This window comes from Passer montanus, unplaced genomic scaffold (assembly GCF_014805655.1).
Source record: "Passer montanus isolate IOZ18808 unplaced genomic scaffold, ASM1480565v1 scaffold1, whole genome shotgun sequence".
Taxonomy (NCBI): Eukaryota; Metazoa; Chordata; class Aves; order Passeriformes; family Passeridae; genus Passer; species Passer montanus.
The window spans coordinates 4,279,889-4,292,269 of NW_024356504.1; the positions used below are offsets into that span (position 1 = coordinate 4,279,889).

General features: G+C 37.1%; 1 protein-coding gene across 18 annotated transcripts in view; it reads right to left on the reverse strand.

Moving 5' to 3' along the window:
- ABI2 (abl interactor 2) overlaps positions 1 to 12,381 on the reverse strand; it is a 61,198-nt gene that overhangs the window by 23,182 nt on the left and 25,635 nt on the right. For 13 of the 18 annotated variants that reach the window (XM_039718305.1, XM_039718070.1, XM_039718218.1 and 10 more), the window contains exons 2-3: positions 11,002 to 11,169; positions 3,006 to 3,182 (exon numbers count right to left, since the gene is read on the reverse strand). In XM_039718305.1, the coding sequence (XP_039574239.1) occupies positions 3,006 to 3,182; positions 11,002 to 11,169 (345 nt within the window). The remainder of the gene's footprint in view (positions 1 to 3,005; positions 3,183 to 11,001; positions 11,170 to 12,381) is intronic. The other 5 variants (XM_039718484.1, XM_039718398.1, XM_039718663.1 and 2 more) reach the window with 1 other exon arrangement.

The window sequence follows — 12,381 nt, forward strand, 5'->3', positions numbered from 1 at the left end:
GCATCTTACTGGCACAATATCATACATCTTTCTCCACAGTAATTTCTTTCAAAATTACTTGTCTTTCCCTTTGAATGATCTGGTTTTAGTTCAATTCATCTAAATGTACAATTAGATTTGTTAAACTTTCTGCAGCACTGAACAGCAAATATTCAGGTAAATATTTAAATATTCAAATAAATAATTATTTAAATATTTGGATAAATGGTAGAGCATGCAGAGTGACTGATTTGTTCCATCAGTTTAGGAGAGACCCTTCTCTACTAAGAAGAAACATAACCTGATTTACTAGGAAATCTCCTGTTTTAGAGTTTAAAGTTCTGTGGATCAATTTACCAATATGGTCTCTGCCTCGTACAGCTGTACTGGAAAACCAGGTCCCCCTGTACTGGCCCCAGTGGTCAGTTACACTGGGAGGTCCATCAGCAGAGACCTCAGCAGCACTGCCTGGTAACTACAATGCCTTAGTACACACCTCTCTGAAGGGAACACTTATTTTTTCCCATTTTCTTGACTTAAGAACTCTTTGGCAGGAATAATAGGTTGGAAGACTCTCTAACTTGGGAAACATTTGAAAAAAATTGAAAGCAACTCTCTTTCACATGAAAGATTCTTTAGACTTTTGCAGCATTGTAGCTTCAGGGAGGGAAAATGAGGAAGAACTGCTGAGATGATACAGAAGCACTTGACTTCTCTCACATCTATTCAGAAACCATACTATAGAGCAACCCTTCCTGAACATTGTCTCCACTATGCTTCAGATTTCTGAATGGAAGGAAGAAGATGCTTAGGGGCCTGTACCACTTCTCTCAGCATGACATACTGAATTTCTCAGCCAAGAAGCCTCCCTGTTATGCCTGCGTTATTCTGTCCAGCTTGCCATCTTTCTCAGGGGTGGCAATGAATGTCTGCTGCATCAGCATTTTGCCTAGCCTGAAAATACATAATTCCAGGTCCAAGTACTGGAGCAGAAGCCCTTCAGCAGAAAAAGGACAAAGAATGCAGACTGAGGAACCCTGATGCTAACTGGTACTTCAACGCTGTCTATACAACAACTCCTTCTGAATGCTCACTTGAAGGGAAAGGTATCACAGCTCAAACAGTAAAGAGCTATATACACACAAATTTAAAGCATCTATAGATTTCATTTTTTTCTCTCTGTTCTAGAGCCAGAGATCTAATAAACTAATCTGGAGTTACTCAAGCAGAACAAAAACTAGTTCATAAGCACAACTGGCCACCTTTTCCCTCATCAGCAAGAAAGCAGTTCTTTCTTCTGTCCTAAACACAGGATTAAGCTAACTGGAACACATTTACAATCTTAAGGATAGCATGACTTCAAGTTCTCTGGCTATTGTTTCACAAGTATTTCACAATATTTATTCATCTTCTAGATAAACACAGTACATGGTAAATACAATTTAAGTCTATCACAAGCATAACAAATGGATGTAAAACACACCTGAGTCATCATCCATTTGATGAACTATGTTCTTTTAGAAGAACATAATTCATTGCATCTTAGTATGACTGCTACATTGAGGTAAGTGGGATACCAATTATAATGATTTAGAGCCAGTTCTAAATACAATGGTGCTGCAGAGCAATTAAAAACTACTCTTTAATGAGTTTTAAAATTATCTCCCTAAACCAAAAAGTGATGATTAAAATACTAGCAACAGCAATCCTACAGGTTCATATGCTCCATCCATATCCACAAGGAGATCTGCTGACCTGCATAAATTCAAAATTGGTAGCAGATTTTAACACACAACTGGTAATACTTTCCTGGTCAAAACTGTAGTTATTAAAGTTTGGTATGCTTTTTTATTTGTCTATTTTAAAATCTGTTCAGAGGTTGATTCTTTGGGTAAGAGATGGGAGGAAGGAGACTTCCCAGTTAACAAACAGGATGTTGAAAAGACCTTAAGTAAAATTGGGGAAAGATACTTAAATCAAACTGCTCAGAATTTGAATTTTAAAAGTTAGGTTAAACAACCTATTGCCATTCAAATGGCCAACCAGGCAGACAAATCAAATAGGACAACAGAGATATCCAGTTACAAGTCAAGCAAAAGAAATTCTGGTGTACTTTGACTGGAAGAAGCATCTTACCTTACTGCTACGTAGCAGGTTTACAGATTTGTTAGTTTGCCTTGTAAAAATGACATCACTTTGTGCTATTTACCTTTCATTTCCTGGAACTTTAATACTGTCAGTGTTCTCATTTCCGTAGTTGTTTTCCTGGCAGCACAAGTTAACAATGAGCTCACACCTGCTAAGACTGTGTTTATATTCAGGATATGTTTTTTAAAACACATACCTAACCTCACACATTATATTACTGCTGCTGTGTACATTGATCTAACAGCCACTAGCTGTGTCTCAGTCTGATCTCTGCCCTGAAATTCCTTCTTTTTTCCTTGTCTTGGCAAGGGAAAAATCAGCTGGCTTTAAACTTGGCAGTAACACTCCCATCCCAAAACCATATGGCACAAAAGTTGTAGAGCTCCCTTTAACAAAGCACATCAGTGGGTTTGTGTATAACTGACCCTGGCAGAAAGAAGAAAAGGGAGCCCATAACATTTCTCATGCAAACCTTTCCTTTACGTGAGGGTCAAAGTAAACCAGTGACAATTACAGCTGGATCACGCTCTGTGGTGCTAATTCATGCAGAGAAGTGATGGTTATCAGCCCTTCAGCCCCCATATTTATCCCTGGCAATAACAGCAGCATCACACAAGTTGATATTCAGAACCGTTTTTGAAGGTGAGGCTCACAGTCCCAATCAGAAATCAGATTCGGTGAGTTTGCAACATTTAGAAACACTGGGACAAGAGAAGGGGAAGGGACAACTGGAAATCAGACAGGACTCCTCTCATGTTTGTAGACACATTGTCCAGGCAAGGAGAAACTGGTATATTACCATGAAAAGCATCAGGTTATTTTGAAAATATACAAAGACAATGAATTTGCAGTTTGGCTGTTTTAACAATATCACCTACCTTCACTCCATGTCCAATATCATCTAGAATTGTATAATCAATAGGTTTCCTGATGTAGCGAACTGGTCGCTCCAAGTTAGCTGGTGCAATGATTTTGTGAGTTCTTGAGGTGTTTTTGTTTGTAGTCAAGATACCAATTTCTCTTCTAGCAACTTTCTCTTTGTGAATGTCCACCGTCTACAAAAGACGCAGTGTATTTACTAACAGTGGTATGCATTGGAATACAGAGTCAGTATCAAAAAATATTAAATCAGTTCTAGTGCTTCAAAGATCTCTACACTGTACTAAACATATCACTACATATACTTGATTACAACCTCTTCAACTTACTGCTGAATTTGCCACCTCTAAAGCCACACTAACAGCTGGGGGTTCTTTGGGTTTTCTGTTACCCTCACTCTTTCAGTTTCAAAAAATTCCTTCTCCTTCCATTCTTGCATCAATTTACTGACACTGTTTTATAAGATGCCTTCACTTATCCTTTTTGATTTTACAACTGCTCTCTAAGCTTGTCTTTGACATAGGCTTCAACTAGATAAAGTGTAAGGATGCCTTCCCAAACCATGATTTTAAGACCTGAAAAACAAACCATGAGCAGGTTTTCTTGCACTGCAAAAGTTTGCTAAATTAGGACTGGTAATCTTATGATAGAAAAAAAATTCACTTAGACAAATCAAGAAAGTGTTTTGGTTGTTAAAACTCACTCATCACAAAGCAATGATTAAATTTTAGAATACATTCCATACTAATATATGCACAATAAAGCCAGAGGTTAAGCCCATTGCCTTCCCTTTGGATGCCCAGGGCCCAATTTATATACTAAAATCAGTACAACAGGAGAATTTTGGTGTAAGACAAAGTCCTGATGAAAATACATTGCCTAAAAACATGTATGTGAATCTTTTTAGGTAGCAAGAGTAAGACAATGCTACCAAAAAGTCCACTTATCTCTTCCAAGAAAATATAACATCTTAAATCATGGGCCATGGAGTTCCTTGCCTTATTTAAACCAAAAATAACTGCTTGTTCACAAGACAGCTTTCACTATATGAAATTAGCTAAACTGTGAACAAAGGTTTTAGCTACAGGACAAAAAACAAAAGTAAAAACCAGAACCAAAAGCCAGAACCACCACCATAAGGATTTCTAAACAGTCAGATTTCTTGTTACCACTTCAGTGATCATGAATGGCACCAGAAACACTTTTCACAGTTTTGAACAAGGCTTTGCAGTAAATGAGAACTCATTTTCATAACACACATTTTTGTCTATTTTGTTTTTCTGTGGGTAGGCACTGGGGCAGTGGGGTTGGCTACACTCTTTTACCCTGCTCTTTGTGGTACTGATGATACAAAAACAGGCTAATGGAACTTGTGATAACTTGAACAACCAACAAAACCTTTAAAATGACAAAAAAAATTTTAGAAACCCCAAGCAACCCCCAAACTACTTCCAAGAAGTTGTTCCTTTGCATTTTTTCCAGGGAAGGATTTCCCCAAATACCTGGAGCATTATATGTGAGCTTACAGTACTATCAATTATTATATTGATTATATTATTATATGCGAGCTTACAATACTATTTCCCAGCAATGTATTTTCAAGATTTTGTAACTTTGCTAAAATTAGGCACTGACTACAGCTTTGTCATATGCATTCTGCCACTCTAGCTCCACCTGCCTAGAACTGTAAGGTTTCCACTGAAGTTGCATAGTTATTTCTTAAAATAAAGCTACAGAAAAAGAGATTTTAAGGTCAAAATGTATTGGCAAATCTCTCTTTGGCAAATGTATTTGGCAAATCAAGTTTGTTGAGCAATGAATTTAATAGGGGTGGTTAAACTACCTGGGACACCCGCAAAAAAAACCATCCAGATTTGGCCAATATATAAATTCTGCAGAAATTTAGGGTTCACACAAGTGTTACAGAAACACATGTATTTCTGCAGCTACTTAACAACTAAACCACTCTCCAATTAATTTTGCAAAGGTCATTTCTGATGCTCCCCAAGATGCCCAGGACTATACACCAACCCCCAATACAGCTCTTACAGTGCTATATTTATGGTACAAGCACAAGTGCAAACAGAGCACAACAACGTTTTCCAGGCCAGAGTACCTAAAGTACACCATTCTGCATCAGAGTAAGATGTAAGATTTTATCTTCCATCTCAGGCTTTTATCCCTTCTCTGTGCTAGACCTTTGTTTTTGCAGCATAGGGAATAGAAGCACACATTCTGGAAAGATGGCCTACAGGCTCCTCATCTCACCAGTCAGAGGGCACATAGTGTCTTAAGAAGCTGAAGATATGTGATGGCAACAACTTGGGGGGACAGTCTCATGACTGATACACCAGTGATGAATTCAATTTCTGCTGCAGACTTCATCTGTGGTCCAGATATGTCACTGGAGAACTGCAGAGACATGACTTTTGAATGTTTTTTGTCTCACAGGCCCCTGACACCATTTGCTAGAATGTTAGATTCAGCTGCAATAGCAGCTGCACTTCAGGATGTACTGGCACATCAAAATTCTATAGGTCTGAATCTGGTCCTTCAAAACCATTTTCATGCCTTGGATATTGCACTCAGAGCCTTAATTTCAATCCAGAAATCAAAAAGAAAGTTATTAGTGCAGGATTGGGAAGATGATTTCTCACTTTCTATTTCAAGTGCTAGAACTTTGCGACTTTGAATACGTTCATTCTTTCAGTACTTTCTGATGTAATTATCTACTAACATAATGCAAGTACAGATATTTAATGCTCATGCGACTGTAGCAATGGCATCCTGGCACTGTGCAAAGCTGTTTCCATTAATGAAGAGTGGGTTTTCAATAGGAGCCATGGGCACAACCAGCTTCCTTAAGGACTATGGTGATCATGAGGCACGACTACAGTAACAAACAATGAAGTGCAGAAAACCTAATTAAAACCTGAAGCTCATCTGGTGGGATTTCCCTTGCATTATGATTCAGAACATCTCTTTTAACTTAAATAGCTACAGAATGACTAAATGTATACAAACTGCACCCAATTCTGGTCCACACATGGTATTGAAAAGCATTATGCTGGCAGTTTTCCAAACATTTCATTTTCTTGTTTAGTAGACTGTGGAAGTCATGAGATCCTAATACACCCATAAAATAGCACAAAGGAACACTGCAGTATTCCATTAGTAGAGGAGGTAACAAAGATTAACCTGCTACTAAAGAAAATGAAAACATTATGCTCAACACACAGGTAATTATTACCTCCAGCACTAACATAAATCCCTTATCAAGACAGGAGAATGCACCAAAATGTTTATTCATCAGTTTAGAAAGTTCTGATGAGAAGTTTTTGGGGTTAGAGCTGTACTAACAAAACACCTGGCCTGAAAACTCTGTTATGAAAAGCAGATGGGATACACTGTGCCCTTCTACAACTTAAAACCCTACTTTCTAACAAAAAAAATTTGGATGCCTGACAGCATTACTATGCTTTTAAAAATTTGTTTCACATATCTCCATAAGCTTTGGCAAAAGCTTTTATGTGACAGTTTCTTAGAGGTTAGGCTCATTACTATCATCTTTTCATATGCTTTCCAAGATCCCTGCAATAGCCAAGGGACAGCTTAAGAGGAAAAATAAATATGAACCACCACATTTTTTTCTGTTAGGAATTTTCTGGCCATTTTGAAAAGTCAGGTTTTCACACTGAATTCAAAAAAGCCAGTCTCAAGCACTGCAAATATTAAAAATGAAAAAAACCCATGAAATAATTTCTGGGAAAGTTAACACTACTTACAAGTTCACTTAAAAGTCACTGAAGTCATGAGTTTTGAGAAATATTCTCTTCTACCAGTAAACAAAATTTCTCAAAGTATTAAGTTAGCATTTAACTAACTTTAGTTTTGGCTGGGACAGAGTTCATTTTCTTCACAGTATGGGGCGATATTTTGGATTTGTGCTGTAAACAGAGCTGATAACTCCAGGATGTTTTAGTTACTGCTGAGCAGCGACTGCACAGAGTCAAGGCCTTCTGTGCTCCCCATCCCACCCACCCCTGGGCAGCCTGGGGTGCACAGGAAGGTGGGGAGGGACACAGCTGGGACAGCTGCCCTGCTGGCCCAGGGGATGAGGCTCCGCACGGCCTCAGGGTCAGCAGCCCCGGGCTGGGCTGTGCCGGGGGCTGCCTGGGCAGCACTCAGCTGCTGCTGCTGAGCAACGCTTCCATCTGCAGCCTTTCTTCCTGGGTTGGATTTCTCTCCTAAATATTAGTTTTCTCTTTATTATTATCACCATCATCATTACAGAGATATGTACATATCTCAACCCACAAGTTTTCTCACTTTTACCCTTCTGATTTTCTACGTTAGGGGGAAGTGAGTGAGCAGCCATGTGGTGATTAGTTGCCAGCTGAGGTTAAACCACAACCACAAGCATGCTGAAAGTCTGAATAAGAGTGAAATTTCAGAGATAAGAGTCTCCAGAAGCCTTCATTTCTTCCTCTTCTCAAACCATTCTAATTTAAATTTATAAATTAACTGTCAGTCTGGTAGTCTACGGTTTTAAAATTCCATTTCAAAAATCTTAGAAGAAAATGTTGCTTAAATATAGTATTGCTGGACTTTTATTTTTATTAATCTTAATTTGAGACAATTCAAACTAATTGCACATTACCTTGAAAACTGGATTATTACTTTAAAATTAGCAACTGCCTAATATTGACATGTAGGAAATATGACATTAATTGTCTCAAGTTGCATGTAATTTATACACCAAAAAAAAGAGATCATAATATTGTAAAAATACTGAAGAACTACTTGTTCCATAAATAGGTAACATGCCCTGTGCAAAACTGGCCTTGCATCACAACTTTTAAAGTGTTTTGCTATTCTTGTGCCTTGCAAGAATAAGACAACTGAGAAAGGTCACAAACCTGTACTGACTTTTCAGTGGAAGGTCCAAGTGAACTTCCCTGCAGAGACTGAGCAGCTCGCAGATGTTGCTACAGCCCAGCTTTGCAGCTGCTGCTGCCTGCAGAGAATCCAAGGCTGCAGCCTGTCCAATGCCTGCTCTCTCAGCCAAGAGCGTGGCAGTCACTCTGTCAGGGGAGGATGGAGCCGACCTCCCCACAACACAGTGCCACTGGAGAAAGCTCATCACTGCTACTCATCTTTGTGACAACATGCTTGTTTATATAACTAGCAGCAGAGTTTTTCAAATGACCTTGCTAAACCTGAAAAAACATTTCTCATCACACAAATAATAAAACCTGAAAATCTGCCAGATTAATTTAAAGAATTTGGACGTTAGTAACATTTCATAGTGACTGTTAACTTGAAAGCTGCAAGATAATTTTTTGAACAAGTATAAATATTTGTACATATTATCTGTATTTAAGATTTAAATTCGTAGTCAAATATGAAACATTGTGTATCATCTAGTTCTGGACAAGGTTCAAGAAGGCAAGTAAGAATAGATTCATCAGCTTTCAGACTGAACCAAAGTAATTCTAATTTTTAAACCAATAGGATTTAATCACTTGCATAAAAATAGTTTCAATAGTAACAATTTCCTTATTCACAACCTATACACAACTTGAAAAAGCACAAATTATTATCAGCTTCCTTTTCAGCTCTTTGATTAGGTTGGCATTTAGAAGGAAACACAGAAAGGGATTAAACTGGCGTTCTACCAATGAACAGAGAACCAGAGCATTTTATCTTACAAAGTTAATCACACCTCTCCCAGTCTGAGCTACTTGTACATAACAAGCACTCTGGGAAAAAATTTCATACCAAGCACCAAATGACTCCGCTCCCTTCTTTGGAGCATGTGTGGAATCCCAAATGAGAATTAAAAGCAGGATTCCATCCAGGTATCAAATTTACACATAATGTTTTCTAAACTTAAATACCAAGACCTATTGACCAAAGCATTAATGCAAAAATTAATTTACCATCTGTAATTATCAACCTGTTTTCTGTCCTATATTACTGACTTCATTTCAAGTCAGTCTGATTGAAATCCTAGTTTGGCAGTGAGGTATTACACCACAACTCATTTTCAGTACTGTTAGAAAAAGTTCACCAAACTTTACACCCAACATAAACACCAAAGAAACCTTCTGCAGATTAGGACAATTCTAGGAGAACTATAACCAAATTTCTTGAAAATAAATTATTTATTTATAGAGAAACAGTATAAAATAATTTTTAAGAAAAATAACCCTGGAAATTAAGACAGATAATACACTAATCTACAACATTGGTATTATGGGAGAAAGCCATTTCCAAACACATTAACTCAACTTAATGAAGTTACTTGGATCAATACACTTCATGTATGTAATACCCAAAATTTAAATACTGTCAGCTCCTCTGGTATTATTTCTTCCATAAAGATTTGGAGAGCATGCTACATACAGATGATAAAGGCTCAAAAAACCCGAAACAAACCACACAAAAAATCCCCCCAAACAAATTAGATTTTCAATTTTATAGCAGTATTTAAAAAAAAATCTCAGATTTTTTTTAGTTGTTCAAGCTCAACCTATGAAATGTTGCAGATACATCTTCATTAAGTGTTGGGATATTGCTAATTTAGTGCTCTATTTTAAATAACTAGCTGTATTGTATAAAGGTCAAAGACAATCTGACCTAGCTCTCAATCTGCATAAATGTCACCTTCTCAGGAGGAAAAAATTTAAAATGCTATGACTCTTTCCACAAAAGCTACTTTACAGAAGCTGTATGACAAAATGAATTTTCCACACTCATGAAATGCAAATATACTGCCTTTTGCACCAGGCTCTCAAACAGCTGGAACACATGTGAGCTGGCACCAGCCTGTGAGAAAGCACATACACACACAGGGCATATAGATATAGCACACAGGCATACACAGGATAATTCATAACATTTTCTGGGGAAAAAATTAATTTACTTGTCCAGGTAATGATGGAGCATCTAACAAAACAAATCAAAGCTTATTTTTGATGCAGATCCATGAGACAATTAAAGCAATCTAATAGCACAGCACTATCAAAAAAGGAAATCCTCCCCACCTCTTTCTTTGTACTTGCCCTGGGATTCCCCTGACCCAATCAGAGGCAATTCAGCCCACTAAACCAGCATAAAATTATTCACTTATTTTGCTGGTTCAAACAGATCCAATCCATTCACTTATTTCCTACCTTACACAGTTCTACTTCCAAATGTTTTTCTAGATAACACAGTATTCTTTATTTTAATTTATATTATCGTATGGAGATCAAGAAACCCTAGCAGCCAAAATGTATTGGTCAATTAAGACACAAAATATCCAGTAAACAGACACAAAAACCAGAACCCGCTGTATCACTGCTTTTAATTTCTCTTTTAATCCATCAGTGGCTGGTAAATCTCCATTTTTATATTCATTCATTCTCAGCCCATTCTGGCAGTCAAATTCTCTCATTGATGTGGTGACTGAACCTGGGCTCCCGATTATAGTAGCTTAGTTTACTGCTGCTCAGAAAAACTGCAAACAATGGCAGGAGTTCTGCAGCCATACACAAATTGAAACATTAATTTTGGCTTTTGTTCATATCACTGCAAAGTACATTATATTAAGAAAAGCCAGAAACAAATTTTTTGTCATCCATGCTGTTGTCATCAGATGCCAGTACTACAGCAACAGAAAAAGTGAAAAGATGAGGTGTACTGTTTTCCACCATCCATTTAATATTTAACATAATATTCTCATTTTACCATTAGCCATTTTTCTGTGCTTTTCACTTATGCAGAATGACCCCCTCTCCAAACAATAATCTGGCTGAGAATGCATTTAACCTGCTTTGGTATGTCAAATGCTCATGCTAACTCTGGTATAGAATCACATGATGAGACCCAATCCCAGAATGAGTGTGAGAAGAAATGCATCCTTCTGTTTTAAATTCTTCTCGCTCATGAGATGTCAGTTCAGAGTTTTACTTGCTATGAAATATCAAAGGCAAAAGAAAAAAGTCTCACTTGTGAAATGTGGTTGATTGAAGATTCCATGCGCCGGAGCTGGGATGCCTGGATATCCAGCATTTGGAGAACATTGTTGGCCAAAGTGTTGATCAGATAGGCTACGCTCGCTAACGACTGCGTTGTGTAGGCTTTGGTTTCTTCCAGGGCTCGCTGCTTATCTGCTGACTGAAAAACACAAAGAAAAGGTTTATTTACTATGAAGTCTTTCACAAAAAGATTCTTGGAATAAATTTTTTGCCTGTCTTAAATAAAAGTTACTGTTTTTCCACAAAAGATACTACCTTCGTATTTTAAGCGTTTCTACACCTTCTAAGGAGAATTAAGCTCCTTTTCTTCTTGAAATATACTTGGATTTTTCATGAAAAAAAGTCCAACTTCTTATTCAGTATTTTAGCAATTTACTTAAAAAGCACTCTGAGACACCTATCTTTTTTTAAGCGTTTCTACACCTTCTAAGAAGAATTAAGCTCCTTTTCTTCTTAGAAATATACTTGGATTTTTCTTGAAAAAAAGTCCAACTTCTTATTCAGTATTTTAGCAATTTACTTAAAAAGCACTCTGAGACACCTATCTTAGATTTTATGCAGTTTAGAACTGTTTCATTTCTCTAAACTTGGTACTTCGTTTATAACTCCTAACAGCCTACAAGGAGCTGCTAAATACCATATTCCTCATCTCTCCTAATCATTTAGACCTCATTGTTGTTACAAATAGTCATTCACAGTGAATAAACTATAATTATTCCCGCAAGATGGTAGCTGAATACAATGTGAGAGGAATCCTTTTTAAAAAGGGTAAGTCCATGTTTCCTTCTTAAACATATTTTGTACTTTTTCACATTGTGAATACTTCTATAAAAATTAGTATGATCCATTTTTCTAGTAGTAGAGCACCTAAAAGTGTTTAGGCTATCAACAGACAAGATATCCATTAGAAATTTAAAAACAGACATACTTTTCAAACAGCATTAAAAACAATAAACTAAGAATCTAATTGCTAGGGTTCTGTGTTTCTCCTTGAAAAATAGTTAATATCACTAAGACGTAATCCAGTACAAAGAATACAGATTAAAGCACTGGTAAAACATACAATTAAGATGCTAAGAAACTTTCCAGTTTTCAAGGCTTCAGTATAGAGTGAACTTCACTTTTAGGTGATCTTTAACCGTCTCACAGGCTGATGGTGCTGTTTCTAAAGCAACGGTTGATAAATGTTCTCTACTCCCACCCGTCATTATTATACTGTATTTCATTATTTCCTTGGCTTCTTATATTATCCACATAGGTCGGGTATCAAGATCCAAGAAATGTGCTGTTATTAAAGAGGGAATATAAAGCACAGCTTTATATACCCAGGGTATCTTACAGCACAAGCTGA